Raw genomic sequence first — 17,340 nt, forward strand, 5'->3', positions numbered from 1 at the left:
TAACTTTCTTGCAAGGGCTCTTTGCTTTCAAGGATAAAGTTCCCAGATGGTATGTGTGGTTCAGACCTTACAGTTCCACATGTTTTTATCAATGGAGTGAAGGAAATAGACGATGTTTCGGGTCGAGACCCTTCTTCTGAAGAAAGGTCTCGACCCGAAATGTTGCCTATTTCCTTTGTTCCATAGATGCAGCCTCACCCACTGAGTTTCTCCAGCATTTTTGTCTACCTTCGATTTTCCAGCATCTGCAGTTTCTTCTTAAACAAGATTATTGCTGATCTTTTACCTCCGTGCCACTTTTCTAGACTAACCCGATATATTTCATGGTCCCCTTGATGTTTGCAAACCTATTGTTTGAACATACTCAGCCACTGAGCTTTGCAGCCCTTTTGGGGAGGGAATAAGCAACTTTCAAGTGAAAGAAAATATCAAGTCAGTTCCGAACAACCAGCTACTTAGTTTGGGCCAATGATTCTTGGTTCTGGACATCCCAACCAGAAAAAAAAAACATGACTTTGCATCTTCCTTGTCAAACCCCGTTAGAATGTTGTAAATTTTAACATGATCACCTCTCATTCTTCTAAACTTTAGAGGTTATATGTGGTGTCTGCTTAACCTCTCTTCATTGGCGCCACAGTGCTATGTGCAGCTGATAGTGCTGCTGTCTCATAGCACCAGACACCCAGGTTCGATCCTGACCTCGGGTGCTGTTCGTGTGGAGTTTGCATGTTCTCCCTGTGACCACGTGGGCTTCCTATGATTTCTTTCTTCAACCCAGACATGCGGATCATCGGCTAATTGGCCTCTGTAAATTGCTCCTACTGTATAGATGTGAAAATGGGATAGCATAGAGCCACTGTGAATGGGGGTTCGATGGTCAGTGAGCACTTGCTGGGCCGAAGGACCTGTTGTCGTATTTCATCAATTAATTGATCAATCGATCAGTCGATCGATTGATCAGCCAACCAACCAATCAATCAATCAATCAATCAATTAACCAATCAAATCAAATCAAATCAAATCAAATCAGCCCTTCCTGGGAATCAATCATAAATCTTCATTGCTTTCCCTCCCATGCAAGTGTATCCTTTCAAATTATATTCAAGGATCAATTATGGCTGCTTCAACTACCTAACAAGTTTAAATAATATGTAGTTTTAAAAAACATCATCCTTTCCTGTTAATGTGTATCAAATACTGGGCAAGGTACTTATGAACAGCAGTGGGACGGGACAGTAATGCAGCCGTGGAGACCGCGGTTCGATCCTGACCACAGGTGCTGTCTATTAGGAGATTCTTCTCCCTATGTGCCCAGGTGTTCATTCTCCCCTATGCGCCCAGGTGCTCCGGTTTCCTCCCACGCTCCGAAGATGTACAGGTTTGTAAATAATTTTGCTTTGGTACAATTTGAAAATTGTCCCTAGTGTGTGCAGGGTAGTCTTGATGTCCCGGGTGATCGCTGGTCTGCATGGACTCAGTGTGCCGAAGGACTTGTTTCCCGCGTTGCACCTCTAGACTAAATTAAGCATCGTTCTATTAATATATGTGACATTCATCTAATTATGGCAAATCTAAGAGCAGCAAAGATTATAACAGCTTGGTTTGGGAACCGCTCTGCCCAAGATGACTTGAAATGGCAGAGAGTAGCAAAAGTAGCCCAGTCCATCGCACGGACCAGATTTCACACCTATGACTCAATCTATACTTCACGCTGCCTCAGAAAGGCAGGCAATGCAATCAAAGACTTGTCCCATCCCGGTAGTGCCTTCTTCTCCCTGCTCCCATCCAACTGAAGGTAAGGAAGCTTGAAAGCCAGTCTCACCAGACTCAGGAACAGCTTCTACCCCTCTGTGATCAGGTTACTGAATGATCCTTCCATATGCAGGGGTACAGTCCAGTTCACTTCTACCCCACTGTGGATATTGGACTTTGTCTGTGGAACTGGAGCGCTACACATACCAATGCCGTGATTGAATGGCGGAGTAGACTCGATGGGCTGAATGGCCTAATTCTGCTACTACAACTTATGAGCTTATGAGATGCAGAGAATTGCATTGTGCACCCTGCATCTTCCCCTTTGACTATATTGGCTTTTTCTCTTGGAGCGCAGGGGGATGAGGGGTGATCTTGTGAAAATCATGAGAGGAATAGAATGGGTAAACACATCGAGTCTTTTGACCAGAGTAGGGGAATCGAGAACCAGGGGACATTAGTTTAAAAGTGAGGGGGAAAAGATTTAATGGGAACCTGAGGGGTAGCTTTTTTACACAAAGGATGGTAGGTGCATGGAACAAGATTAAACTCTATTTAAATGTCATGACATCATATTAGTTTATATACTTGGCTCCCCTCTACCATCAGACAAGGGGAACGAAAGTGTGAAAAAGCACATCTCCAGATTCAGGGACAGTTTCTTTCCAGCTGTTATCAGGCAACTGTCATCAGCTGATACTCCATCCACCTCATTGGAGACCTTCAAACTATCTTAAATCAGACTTTATAGGACTTTATCTTGCACTAAACATCATATCCTTTATCCTGATTCTGTACACTGTAGACAGCTTGTGATCATGTATAGTCTTTTTTGGGATAGCATGCAACAAAACAGGGTGGCACGGTGCTGCAGCGGTAAAGTTGTTGCCTTACTGCGCCAGAGACGCGGGTTCGATCCTGGCCACGGGTGCTGTCTGTACAGAGTTTATACGTTCTCCCCGTGACCACTTGGGATTTCCCTGGGTGCTCTGGTTTCCTCCCACATTCCAAAGACGTACAGGTTTGTAGGTTAATTGGCTTTGGTAAAGATTGTAAATTGTCCCTTATTTTAGCGTGTTGCGTGTGTTAGTGTAATAGGGATCGCTGGTCGGCGTGGACTCGATGGGCCTGTTTCTGCGCTGTATCACTAAACTAAAATGCTTTTCACTGCACATCAGAATATGTGACAATTTTAAGATTGGTGATTAGACTAGCATTCAATGTTTTTTTTCGCAGTAGACAGTCTCACACAATTTCTGATCTTTCTGTTGAAAAGTGTTTTCTAACATTTCTCCTCTGTGGTTTTGCATTGGTTTTCGACACAAGGAGGGTCTCGACCCAAAACGTCACCCATTCCGTCTCTGCAGGGATGCTGCCTGTCCCACTGAGTTACTCCAGCATTTTGGGTCTATCCCTGGTTTTAAGATTCGTCCCTCTTTCCTAACACTTCTTTTCAACACCCAAAGTATTAACACCCCCTTAATCTTTTATTTTGCGAGTGATTTTTATAATCTTCCCTTGCAGTATTCTAAACATGAACAGCCCGCTAACTTTCTTGCAAGGGCTCTTTGCTTTCAAGGATACAGTTCCCAGATGGTATGTGTGGTTCAGGCTGCCTCAGAAAGGCAGGCAATGCAATCAAAGACTTGTCCCATCCCGGTAGTGCCTTCTTCTCCCTGCTCCCATCCAAATGAAGGTAAGGAAGCTTGAAAGCCAGTCTCACCAGACTCAGGAACAGCTTCTACCCCTCTGTGATCAGGCTACTGAATGATCCTTCCATATGCAGGGGTACAGTCCAGTTCACTTCTACCCCACTGTGGATATTGGACTTTGTCTGTGGAACTGGAGCGCTACACATACCAATGCCGTGATTGAATGGCGGAGTAGACTCGATGGGCTGAATGGCCTAATTCTGCTACTACAACTTATGAGCTTATGAGATGCAGAGAATTGCATTGTGCACCCTGCATCTTCCCCTTTGACTATATTGGCTTTATCTCTTGGAGCGCAGGGGGATGAGGGGTGATCTTGTAAAAATCATGAGAGGAATAGAATGGGTAAACACATCGAGTCTTTTGACCAGAGTAGGGGAATCGAGAACCAGGGGACATTAGTTTAAAAGTGAGGGGGAAAAGATTTAATGGGAACCTGAGGGGTAACTTTTTTTACACAAAGGATGGTAGGTGCATGGAACAAGCTTCTGGACGAGGTAGTTGAACCAGGTACTATCGCAACGTTTAAGAAACCATTTGGACAGGTGCATGGATCGGGTCGATTTTGTGGGATATGGGCCTAAAGCAGGCAGGTGGGACTAGTGCAGGTGGGAGATGTTGATCAGCGAGGGCAAGTTGTTAATGGTATGACTAACTGGTTAGCATGGAAAGCTAGGTACACGTGACAATAACTAAACTCAACTATGACTCGATGTATATTGTTACCTGCTCTGATTAGATACAAAACGGAGCTTTTCACTTACTTCGGCACACGTGACATTATTAAACAAAATGAGTCAAAACGTGAACCTGAGTGAGTACACGCAGTCGTAATGACGTAAATAGGAAACCTTTACAACTATAATTGTGGGGATCAATCAAAGGAACTGCAGTCGGCACACTGATAGCAAAGGGAAGATGTGTTGGTGTAGGCTCTGCTGATCACCCTGGTGGGTGAAGTGACAGGCTAATGAATGATAATCTTACAATACACAGGAGCATATCAATGCAGTACAACAGATGGCACAGCGACTTGTAGCAGTCTGAAGCTTCAGGAGTCTGACGCACATGAAGGGATAAAAGATAGCGTGAGGACGGTCTACAAGGTTTTTCTCGTTTAGAACAGTAGGCCAGACTGCTTTATTAGAGGTTAGATTCATCCGTCATGTTCCCACAGGAGAGATGTACATAAAGGACCTATAGATTGAAGATAGGATTGCAATATGAAACTGCGATTCATGTCTCGCTCAAATTAAAGTTCCAGTGGAACTGTATTGTGAAACTGTATGGAATTGTATTCAATTTAATAAAATGGGCTGGATCTAACTCCATCTGGGCAGTGGATGTCAATCATCACTTATTAGTTTTAGACTTTTATATATATATTTTTTTTTTAATAAAATAGGTGCATGAGTAGGCCATTCGGCCCTTCAAGCCTGCACCGCCATTCAATATGATCATGGCTGATGATCCAACTCAGTATCCTGTACCTGCCTTCTTTGCATACCCCCTGATCCCTTTAGCCACAAGGCCACATCTAACTTCCTCTTAAATATAGCCAATGAACTGGTCTCAACTACCTTCTATGGCAGAGAATTCCACAGATTCACCACTCTCTGTAAAAAAAAAGTTCTTCTCATCTCGGTTTTAAAGGATTTCCCCCATATCCTTAAGCTGTGACCCCTTGTCCTGGACTTCCCCAACATCGGGAACAATCTTCCTGCATCTAGCCTGTCCTACCCCTTAAGAATTTTGTAAGTTTCTATAAGATCCCCTCTCAATCTTCTAAATTCTAGCGAGTACAAGCCAAGTCTATCCAGTCTTTCTTCATATGAAAGTCCTGACATCCCCGGAATCAGTCTGGTGAACCTTCTCTGTACTCCCTCTATGGCAAGAATGTCTTTCCTCAGATTAGGAGACCAAAACTGTACGCAATACTCCAGGTGTGGTCTCACCAAGACTAGATATGTTAGACTTTAGGGGTACAGGCCCTTCGGTCCACCTAGTCCGTGTCGACCAGTGATCATGCCGTCCACTAGCGCTATCCCACACACCAATGGCAAATTACGATTGTACCAAAGCCAATTAGCATTCAAACCTGTATGTCTTTGGAGTGTGGGGGAAACCGGAGCACCCGGTCACAAGGAGGCAGTACTCCATACAGACAGCACCCGTGGTCAGGATCAATCTCGGGTCTCTGGCGCTGTACGGCAGCAACTCTACCGCTGCGCAACGTGGATGAGGTTGCTATTTTTATCTTTATCTCAGGCTATCTTAATTTCATAAAATATGGAAGCCCATTCAGCCTATCAATGCTATGCTGGTTGACAGAGCAATCCCATTATTCCCATTCCTCTCCACTGTTTCCCTCTGCGGAGGAAATGTAGCTTTAATGTTGAAATATGTCTGGATTTGTTTAGTTTAGTTTAGTTTAGAGACACAGCACGGAAACAGGCCCTTCAGCCCACTGAGTCCACACAGACCAGCGATCCCTGCACACTAACACTATTCCACACACACACACTGGGAACAATTTGCTTTACATTTAGACCAAGCCAATTAACCTACAAGCCTGTACGTCTTTGGTGTGTGGGAGTAGACCAAAGATCTCGGAGAAAACCCACGCAGTCACGGGAAGAACGTACAAACTCCGTACAGACAGCACCTGTAGATAGGAATGAACCCGGGTCTCTGGTGCTGTGAGGCAGCATCTCTACCGCTGTGCCCAGTGTTTGAATTTCCACGCGTGATTGCATCCAGAGCGATGAGGACAAAGAGACGCCTCTTCTTCAAAGTGTTAGGACTAAGTGTGAAGGACCATCATCGCTCAATGTTGCTCCAGGCGTTAATTGAACTTTAAATGAAGACGAGCATACAAGTTGGGAAAACAGATGGTGGAAATCTGTAATAAAATGGATCTGCAGATGCCGATTTATACCAAAGATAGAAACAAAGTGCTGGAGTAACTCAGCGGGTCAGGCAGCATCTCTGGAGAACATGCATCGGCAATGTTTCGGGAACAACCAGCCTGTGGTCATCTGTTGCTGGCTGGTCTTTCCTTGCCTCAGTTTCACCCCCCCTCCTCCACCACCACTATAATCAGACTGAAACAGGGTCCCGACCCGAAACGTCACCTACCCATTATCTCCAGAGATGCTGCCTAACCTGCTGTGTTTAGTTCAGTTTAGGTTAGAGATACAGAATGGAAATAGACCCTTCGGCCCAACAAGTCTGCACCGACCAGCAATCCCTAAACATTAACACTATCCTATACACACTAGGGACAAGTTACACTTATACTAAAAAAAACCTACAAGACGTTCAGGTTCCCACGCAGTCACGGGAAGAACGTACAAACTCCGCACAGACAGCACCCATGGTCGGGTTCAAACCCAGTCTCTGGGGCTGAAAGCGCTGTGAGGCAGCAACTCTACCACTATGCCACCGTGTCCATATAACCATATAACCATATAACAATTACAGCACGGAAACAGGCCATCTCGGCCCTTCAAGTCCGTGCTGAACACTTATTTTGCCCTAGTCCCATCTACCTGCACTCAGGCCATAAATATAACCATGTCTGCTGAGTTACTCCAACAATTTTGTGTCTATCTGTGGAAATCTGAATCTGTCATTTTCGTTGTAAAGGCATAATGAGGTTTAACAAAAACATATGTGGCTGTCATGTGGATAGCAAGTAACCTGGGGAAGAATGCTTGAATAGGTACAAACATTTTGTTGCTCTAATGAACAACAGAAGCATTGAAGAACAGTCTATTAAGGCCAGGAAATTACATTGCGTGCTTCACAAGTAAAATTTTACTTACCCTGGAGTGAAATGCAATTATGTAAATTTTCAAGGCCATTTTATCTTTTTCCACAAATTCAATCAAATCTTTGTGTTCTTTGTGCTTGCATGTTGGATGTGATTTTCACCTCAGAAGGTCAAAGTATTACACCTTTCCATATGTAATATTGCTTTTGGGCTATTGCGGGAGAAATTAAATCATCATGCATTATCTGATTGTCACAAACCTGTACGTCTTTGGTGTGTGGGAGGGAACTAGAGAAAGCAGGTAAATCCCACGCGGTCAATGAGAGAACCTACAAACTCCGTACAGACAGCACCTGTAGTCAGGATTGAACCTGGGTCTCTGGCGCTGCAAGGCAACAATCCTACTGCTGCGCCACTGTGCTGATTAACATGCACTTTACATAAAATGCTGGAGTAACTCAGCAGGACATCCAGCATCTCTAGAGAGAAGGAATGGGTGATGTTTCGGGTCGAGACACGTCGGCCTGTTGCGCGAAGTTATGCCCCCGTCCCACTTAGGAAACCTGAACGGAAACTTCTGGAAACTTTGTTCAAGGCATTAGTGAGGCCAATTCTGGAGTATGGTGTACAATTTTGGTCACCTAATTATAGGAAGGATGTCAACAAAATAGAAAGAGTACAGAGGAGATTTACTAGAATGTTGCCTGGGTTTCAGCAACTAAGTTACAGAGAAAGGTTGAACAAGTTAGGTCTTTATTCTTTGGAGTGCAGAAGGTTAAGGAGGGACTTGATAGAGGTCTTTAAAATGATGAGAGGGATAGACAGAGTTGACGTGGATAAGCTTTTCCCACTGAGAGTAGGGAAGATTCAATCAAGAGGACATGACTTGAGAATAAAGGGACAGAAATTTAGGGGTAACATGAGGGGGAACTTCTTTACTCAGAGAGTGGTAGCTGTGTGGAATGAGCTTCCAGTGGAAGTGGTGGAGGCATGTTCGATTTTATAATTTAAAAAAAATAAATTGGATAGTTATATGGACGGGAAAGGAATGGAGGGTTATGGTCTGAGCGCAGGTAGATGGGACTAGGGGAGAATAAGTGTTCGGCACGGACTAGAAGGGCCAAGATGGCCTGTTTCCGTGCTGTAATTGTTATATGGTTATATGGTTTGCGCCCCACCGTACGGTTCCCGGAGGTTTCTGTCAGTCTCCCTACCTGCTTCCACTACCTGCAACCTCCGGCAACCACCTGCAACCTCTGGGAACCGCACGGAAACCTTGGGTGGGGCGCAAAGTCTCCAGAGGTTTCCGTTCAGGTTTCCTAAGTGGGACAGAGGCTTTGCGATACGATACAATAGAACTTTATTTATCCCAGGAGGGAAATTGATTTGCCGACAGTCCATAAAACACAAGACACATGGAGCATGGAATTAAAGTGACGAGTGGAAATGATTGGGGATGAGCAAAGATTGGGGAGTCAGTCTTCCCCACGGTAGTATTTTGCGTCCATCTTTGGTGTAAAGCAGCATCTGCAGTTCCCCCCTTACACTGCAGACGGTGAAACCGTGACTGTGAGTGTGTTGTGATTTTTCGCTGGCTCAATGCCGTTTGTGGTCTGTGTGTTGCAGGTAGCTCTTCGCGGTGGCCTTCACCGCACTGCGAGTGCGGCTGCCTGAATGACAAGGGCGAGAGGGATGGCGGCAGCGTGACCTCCTGCAACGAACTGTCCACCTCGAGCTGCGACAGCCAGTCGGAGGCCAGCTCCCCCCAGGAGACGGTCATCTGCGGACCGGTGAGCCGGCAGTCCAACATCCAGACCCTGGACCGGCCGGCTAAGAAAGGGCCGGTGCAGCAGGTCCAGCAGAGCGAGTTCCGCAGGAAAAGCGACCTCCTGAGGACACTCACTGGTGGATCCAGGGAGTCCAACTCCGGCAAGAAGAAAGTCAAAGAGAAACTGACGATTGAGGAAGAACTCGAGAAATGCATCCAAGATTTTCAAAAAATTAAAATACCCGACAGGTTTCCGGAGAGAAAGTATCCATGGCAACATGACCTGCTGAGGAAGTACCATCTATAGGATGTGGGCCAAAGACCCACTTGCGCAGAGACCCTAGGGCTCGGACTGCCTTCCCTTCTATCCTTGTGGGCTCTCCAATGTTCCCTGTTCCTAGGCTGCAGATACTTCCCCTCACCATAGTGCACCTGGACCCTCATCGCTCTGTGTGTGTCCCCCCCCCCCCCCCCCCATCTCTGAGTTTGAGACCGCTTCCACCTCTCATCGCCAACTGGTTTTCTAAAGTGTTAATCCCTTGCGCCTAGTCCTGAACTAACGTAGGGCAAGGTCCAAGTGGGAGCCATTGCTTGAGTTTCCAGATCATTTATTTGCTGCTGGTCAAAATCCATTGGAAATCTCAATCACCGAGGCGGGATCAGTGATGAAATGGAACTTGTGCTGGTGTCGAACCTTCAGACACCCTGCTGGAAAGAGGAGCAAAATATATGTTCTTGAAAAATAAACAGGGGACCAATTCTGCCACTGGTCACGTTTTTCTCCCGGTTCCGATTCCTTCCTAAGCCTTGCTTCCGATACCTGCATGTATTAAGTGTGCAGATTGTAAATCAGACATCAGTTGCCGTGCTGTTCATTGTAGAGATGTTGGTATTTTATCGCAGAGAATTAATACAAAGTTAGCCGCTCACACTCGGAAGTGCTCTCAGAAAAAAACAAAAGACTGAATTTCACTCAACAATTCCATTCTGAAATATCTTACGGCTGCTTCACAAGCAAACGTCACCAGCTTGCTTTAATTAACAAAGATATACAGTATGCATCTTACAAAAATAAAAGCACATTGAAAGGTTGTGTCAGTTATGAGGTTCGAAGCAGAGATTCCGTAAACTGACTGTACAAGTGCCCCCCGGACTCTAGAGTTATGGAAAGATTTTTACTCCAGACTCCAATCTGCTGAAGTTGGCAATTCGTTCTCCTTCGAGAAGTATACAGGATAGGTTTGGTGCAAAACAGACTTAGCCAAACCAGCGTGTGACTGTGAGATTCAGTATTCACTGTGTGATGTTTTAATTGGATTACGACTGTTGACGGGCTGTTGATGAATAGTATTCTTCCCCTTGGAGTTTCGTGCAACTCTCTCCTGCAACGTGTGACTTTTTATTTCCAGTACGTTTGTGATACCTGTTTAAGCACAAGTTTGTCTCTTCCTTGGAATACTGCTACAAAGGAGGTCTCTGAAGATCAGTTTACCAATTTCAGGTGAAGTCGAAGAAACACAACCCCTTTGAGGGCTATAGTGGTATCCCTCCACTGTGTCTGAACTTATTAGAATATTTATACTTCAATTTGTTTGAATGTTTGGTACTGAGAGATGTGATTTATGTGTTATGCTTTGGTCTCTTTGTGGTCTGTGCCCTCGTTCTTATATTAGTGCAGAATCTAGAAATTACTTAACCAATTCTTAGAGAGTTAATTAAACAGGACAACACATACCTTCTATCCCCTCTCCCCCCCTCCCTGTCACCCTCTCTCTTTCAGTTGGACATAAAGATAAGGGATCTTAATTCTTACAAAGGGCCAACTAAATAATGGAAGGGTTATAGGGACATCAGTGAAGTGGGAAGTTTTATGGTCATTTTTTTAACTCACCGTCTTTTAAACGTGCAATAAGATAGTAATTTCATATTGGCTGAAAATATCAGTCATTTTTTGCGTGGTGTCATTGTGACAAAGACAATGTTGTGGGACTTCTCAGTTATGTTCTCTCTACTGTCCTCAGCCCACCTCATTCTGTGTTCCTTTCTTTTTGCTTTCCAGTTGGAAATGTGGGTCTTCCTCACTTGTAATGATATCATTTGTGTGGAGAGAATGACGTCCAGAAGGTGTCGTCTTTCATACAGGAAAGCCCAACCTGGGTCGAGACACAGGTTGAGCACAAGTCTTGTCAGTGGCAATATATTGATGGCAAAGCATTGCCAATTGGGCATTTCCAACCCCTTTTCTTTGTGAATCAGCTAGGTCATCCCCACATCATTTAAAGCAACGACTTGATGAAACATGAAATGTGTCAGCTGAATCCAAAGGCCACCAAGACACCATTTTTGACTGTTGGGCTTATTGGATTCTGTAGTATGTTGGCTTTTGTGAATTAAGGTGATATATTGCACAGTGTTCTTGAATACCTCCATCTAACTGGTCAATATTTCTGTGGTACTGCACTGTCTTGGTTTACAAATTATGGACACTAAAGAAATGTGTGACTGACAGCTTGTAATGTTTGAAAATGTGTACAATTTAAATATACAGTATATTGAAATGCACAATATTTATAAATAAAGATATATATACACAAAGCCGTCAGTTCGGTTCACAGTTTAATTTATTGTCCCGTGTACCGAGGTACAGTGTAAGGCTTTTGTTGCGTGCTATCCAGTCAGCGGAAAGGTAATACACGATTACAATTGAGTCATTTACAGTTTATAGATTAAGGATAAGGGGGAAATCCTTTAAAAACCGAGATGAGAAGAACTTTTTTTCACACACAGAGAGTGGTGAATCTCTGGAACTCTCTGCCACAGAGGGTAGTTGAGGCCAGTTCGTTCATTGGCTAGATGGCCCTTGTAAGAGGGAGTTAGATGTGGCCCTTGTGGCTAAGGGGATCAGGGGGTATGGATTTCTAGAAGGCAGGTACGGGATAACTTGAGTTGGATGATCACCCATGATCATATTAAATGGCGGTGCAGGCTCGAAGGGCCGAGTCTATCCGCTATTGCCTGATCAGCCATGATCCTGCACCGAATGGCCTATGCACCTTCTATGTTTCTATGTTTCTAGATACATGATAGTCTGAGGGCCAACAATGAGGTCGATAGTAGTTCAGGATTGCTCTCTGGTTGTGGTAGGATGATTCAGTTGCCTGATAAGAGGTGGGAAGAATCTGGAGGTGTGCCTTGTCACACTTCTAAACCTTTTGCCTGATGGGAGGGAAGAGAAGAGAAGAGGGGCTGGCCAGGGTATGACTAGTCCTTGATTATGCTGCTGGCCTTGCTGAGGCAGCGTGAGGTATAAATGGAGTCAATGGAAGGGAGGCTGGTTTGTGTGATCATTGCTGTCAGATTGCTGATAGAAACATAGAAAAATATGTGCAGCAGTAGGCCATTCGGCCCTTCGAGCCAGCACCGCCATTCAATATGATCATGGCTGATCATCTAAAATCAGTACCCCATTCCCGTTTTTTCCCCAAATCCCTTGATTCCTTTAGCCCTAAGAGCTAAATCTAACTCTCTCTTGAAAACATCCAGTGAATTGGCCTCCACTGCCTTCTGTGGCAGAGAATTCCACAGATTCACAACTCTCTGGGTGAAAACATTTTTCCTCATCTCAGTCCTAATTATCCTACCCTTTATTTTTAAACTGTGACCCCTGGTACTGGACTCTCTCAACATCGGGAACATTTTTCCTACATCTAGCCTGTCCAATCCTTTAAGAATTTTATATGTTTCCATGACTTGCCCTCTCATCCTTCTAAATTCCAGTGAATACAAGCCCAGTCGACCCATTCTTTCATCATATGTCAGCCTAGCCATCCTGGGAATTAACCTGGCGAACCTAAGCTGCACTCCCTCAATAGCAATAATATCCTTCCTCAAATTAGGAGACAAAATTGCACAAATACTCCAGGTGCAGTCTCATCAGGGCCTAGTACAGCTGCAGTAGGACTTCTTTGCTCCTAGATTCAAATCCTCTTGCAATCAAGGCCAATATTCCATGAGCTTTCTTCGCTGCCTGCTGCACCTGCATGCTTACTTTCAGCGACTGATGTATAAGCACACCCAGGTCTTGTTGTACCTCCCCTTTTCCTAATCTGACACCATTCAGAAAATAATCTGCCTTCCTGTTCTTGCCACCAAAGTGGATAACCTCACATTTATCCTCATTATACTGCATCTGCCATGCATTTGCCCACTCACCCAACCTATCTATGTCACCCTGCAGCCTCATAGCATCCTCATCACAGCTCACCAAAGCCACCCAGCTTTGTGTCATCCGCAAACTTGGAGATGTTACATTTAATTCCCTTGTTTAAATCGTTAATATTGTAAATTACTGGGGTCCCAGCACCGAACCTTGCAGCACCCCACTAGTCACTGCCTGCCATTCTGAAAAGGACCTGTTAATTCCTACTCTTTGCTTCCTGTCTACCAACCAGTTCTCTATCCATGTCAATACCCTACCCCCAATACCATATGCTCTAATTTTGCACACTAATCTCTTGGTTGGGACCTTGTCAAAGTTTTTTCGAAAGTCCAGATACACCACAACCACTGGCTCTCCCTTATCCATTCTACTTGTTACATCCTCAAAAAATTCTAGAAGATTAGTCAAGCACGATTTCCCCTTCATAAATCAATGCTGACTTTGACCGATCCTGTCACTGCTTTCCAAATGCGCTGCTATAACATCTTTAATAATCGACTCAAGCATCTTCCCGACTACCGTTGTACGGCTAACTGGTCTATAATTCCCCGTTTTTACGCCCCCTCCTATCTTAAAAAGTGGGGTTACATTGGCTACCCTCCAGTCCACAGGAACTGATCTAGAGTCGAGTGAACATTGGAAAAGGATCACCAATGCATCCATGATTTCTAGGGCCACCTCCTTGAGTGCTCTGGGATGCAGCCCTGGAATTTATCTGCCTTCAGTCTCAACAGTTTAACTCACACCATATCCTGACTAATGTGGATTCCCGTCAGTTCCTCCCTCCCACTAGATCCTCGGTCCCCGAATATTTCTGGGAGATTGTTTGTGTCTTCCTTAGTGAAGACAGAACCAAAGTACTTGTTTAACTGATCTGCCATTTCCTTGTTTCCCATAATAAATTCACCTGTCTCTGATTGTAAGGGACCTACATTTGTCTTCACTAATCTTTTACTTTTTACATATCTGAAGAAGCTTTTACAGTCAGTTTTTATATTCCCCGCAAGATGTACTACAATGTGAATCTGCACCCTCAGTCAAATAGCACAGAGAATGCTCACAATAGTGACCAGTCTAGATGGCATGCATGGAGGGAAAAGGATGAAATTGCTGCTTCAATGGAAGGCCATAGACATGAGGCATTAACTCTGTTTCCTAACTGGAGATATCTTCACACACATTGAGTATTTCCACTATTTTCTGTTATATTTTAGATTTTGAGCAATATTTAGCCTTTAGATACGAAATTTTATGGATACACATAGGTTCATACGTCCATAGGCACTAGGAAAGAAAATTGGGCCATTTAGCCCATCAAGTCTACTCCACCGTTCAATCACGGCAGATCTATCTTTCCCTCTCAACCCCATTCTCCTGCCTTCTCTCCATAACCCCTGACACCTGTACTAATCACGAATCTGTCAATCTCCTCCTTAAAAATATCCATTGACTTGGCCTCCACAGCCCGCTGTGGCAATGAATTCCACAGATTCACCACCCTCTGACTAAACAAATTCCTCCTCATCCCCTTTCTTGCGGGTACATCCTTTTATTTTGAGGCTCCGGCCTCTGGTCCTTGACTCTCCCACTAGTGGAAAAGATCCTCTCCACATCCACTCTATCCAGATCTTTCACTATTTGGTAAGTTTCAATGAGGGTCCTCCCTCATCCTTCTAAACTCAAGTGAGTACAGGCCCAGTGCCTTCAAACTGCTACCTGATGACATTGTTACACTTATAACTCCAAGCATCAAAGTTAACATAGCCAAGCACTGAAGCTGAGTTTTTTTTGTGGTCAGTGTCACATAGACTTCAACCATTGAGCCATCAAAGCTAACATTAGATTTATTTCTATAAACAACAGTATGCAGTTGAGATACGTTACACATTTCAAGCAAGCCCATAGTTTATAATTCACAGAGCATGATATATTATTGACTTTTTGCTTTGCAATGGAATTAATGAAAATATGAGTTGTAATCTTTCTTTACTGCCAACATTATTTCACATGAAGAGTAGACAGAATGCTTTTGTGTGATTCGATTTGTAAGAATATTTCAGACGGGTATTGTGTGATTGGAATAAAAATAGGCTCCTGGAAATGGAGAGTCTGAAGAAGGGTCCCAACCCCCAAAATGTGGTCTGTCTGTTTCTCTTCCCAGATGTCGCCTGTCCCGCTGAGATTTTCTGGCATTTTATCCCCTCAAAATTCCAGCTTCCCCAGTCTCTTGTGTCTACTGGATATACCCCGCATGTCAGACAGCATCTGCGGGTACAGAAATATTTGTTCCTCTCTGTATCCAGTTGCGATGCAGCTATATAGCAGGCTATATAGGTTAGGCTACATTTGGAGTATTGTGCGCAGTTCTGTTCGCCCACATTACAGGAAGGATGTGGATGCTTCTGAAAGGGTGCAGTGATGGTTTACTAGAGTGATGCCTGGATTAGGGATTATTGGCTACAGGAAGAGGTTGGACAGACTTGAATTACCTTCTCTGGAAAGGCACGATGGAGGTTGCAGGGAGACCTGATAGGAGTATACAAAATTATAAGAGGAATAGATGGGGTAGACAGACAGAATCTTTTTCAGGGTGGAAACAGCAAATACTAGAGGTCATAGTTTAGCTTAGTTTAGTTTAGAGATAGAGTGTGTAAACATAGCCCACAGAGTCCACGCCGACCAGTGATCACCCTGTACACTAGTTCTATCTGACACACTAGGAACAATGTACAGAAGCCAATTAGCCTACAAAACCTGCACATCTTTGGAATATGGGAGGAAACCAGAGCACCCAGAGAAAACCCACGCAGTCACAGGGAGAACGTTCAAACTCCATGCAGACATCATCTACGGTGAGGATTAAACTTGTGTCTCCAACTATGCCGCTGCGCTACTGTGCCACCCTGCTTTAAGGTGAGAGAAGAGTAAAGTTTAAAGTGGGAAGATATTTTTACAGAGTATTTTACAGAGAGTTGAATGCTTGGAACGCAATGCCAGGGGTGGTAGTTAAAGGAGATATGTTAGCGGCATTTAAAAGGCTTTTGGATTGGCATATGGATATGCAGGGAATGGAGGGATATTGGTTATATGCAGGTAGATAAGTAATGGTCTTGGCATCATGTTCGGCACAGACATTGTGGGCCAAAGGTCCAGTTCTTGTGCTGTACTGTTCTATGTTCTATGATCTACATGTTTCAGGTTCCTGTTCTTTCATTAGACCATGGTTCCAATGAAAGATCATCAGTTTAAAACAAGAACAGTGTTTCTTTCACCACAGGATTACCCGACCTGCTGAGCAATTGCAGCTTTGTGTGTTTTTCTTTCATGTTTTCAGATTCAGATTCAGATTCAGATTCAACTTTAATTGTCATTGTCAGTGTACAGTACAGAGACAACGAAATGCAGTTTGCATCTTTCTGGAATAGCGACATTGATTTCAATAAATAAATCTATTTACATGCATACAGTGTTTTTCCTGTGGGAGGAGTGTCCGGGGGGGAGGGAGGGTGATTGGCAGTCACTGAGGTACATTGTTGAGTAGTGTGACAGCCGCAGGGAAGAAGCTGTTCCTGGACCTGCTGGTTCGGCAACGGAGAGACCTGTAGCGCCTCCCGGATGGTAGGAGGGTAAACAGTCCATGGTTGGGGTGAGAGCAGTCCTTGGCGATGCTGAGCGCCTTTCGCAGACAACGCTTGCTTTGGACAGACTCAATGGAGGGGAGCAAGGAACCGGTGATGCGTTGGGCAATTTTCACCACCCTCTGCAGTGCTTTCCGGTCGGAGACAGAGCAGTTGCCATACCATACTGTGATACAGTTGGTAAGGATGCTCTCGATGGTGCAGTGGTAGAAGTTCACCAGAATCTGAGGAGACAGATGGACCTTCTTCAGTCTCCTCAGGAAGAAGAGACGCTGGTGAGCCTTCTTGACCAGAGTTGAGGTATTGTGGGTCCAAGAGAGGTCATCGGAGATGTTGACCCCCAGGAACCTGAAGCTGGAAACACGTTCCACCTCCGTCCCGTTGATGTGGATGGGGGTGTGCGTGCCGCCCCCATCCATTTCAGCAGCTGGAGTTAATTGATTTTTCAATTACAATGTCAAGGACCTGTACAATCC

General features: G+C 44.5%; 1 protein-coding gene across 1 annotated transcript in view; it reads left to right on the plus strand.

Moving 5' to 3' along the window:
• Positions 1–9,467, plus strand: part of LOC129701774 (BTB/POZ domain-containing protein KCTD16-like) — a 192,453-nt gene extending 182,986 nt beyond the window's left edge. The window contains exon 2 of the mRNA XM_055643199.1: positions 8,866–9,467. Coding sequence (XP_055499174.1) covers positions 8,866–9,314 — 449 coding nt within the window. The 3' untranslated portion in view covers positions 9,315–9,467. The remainder of the gene's footprint in view (positions 1–8,865) is intronic.
• Positions 9,468–17,340: the final 7,873 nt, after the last annotated feature.

This window comes from Leucoraja erinacea, chromosome 11 (genome assembly GCF_028641065.1).
Source record: "Leucoraja erinacea ecotype New England chromosome 11, Leri_hhj_1, whole genome shotgun sequence".
Taxonomy (NCBI): Eukaryota; Metazoa; Chordata; class Chondrichthyes; order Rajiformes; family Rajidae; genus Leucoraja; species Leucoraja erinaceus.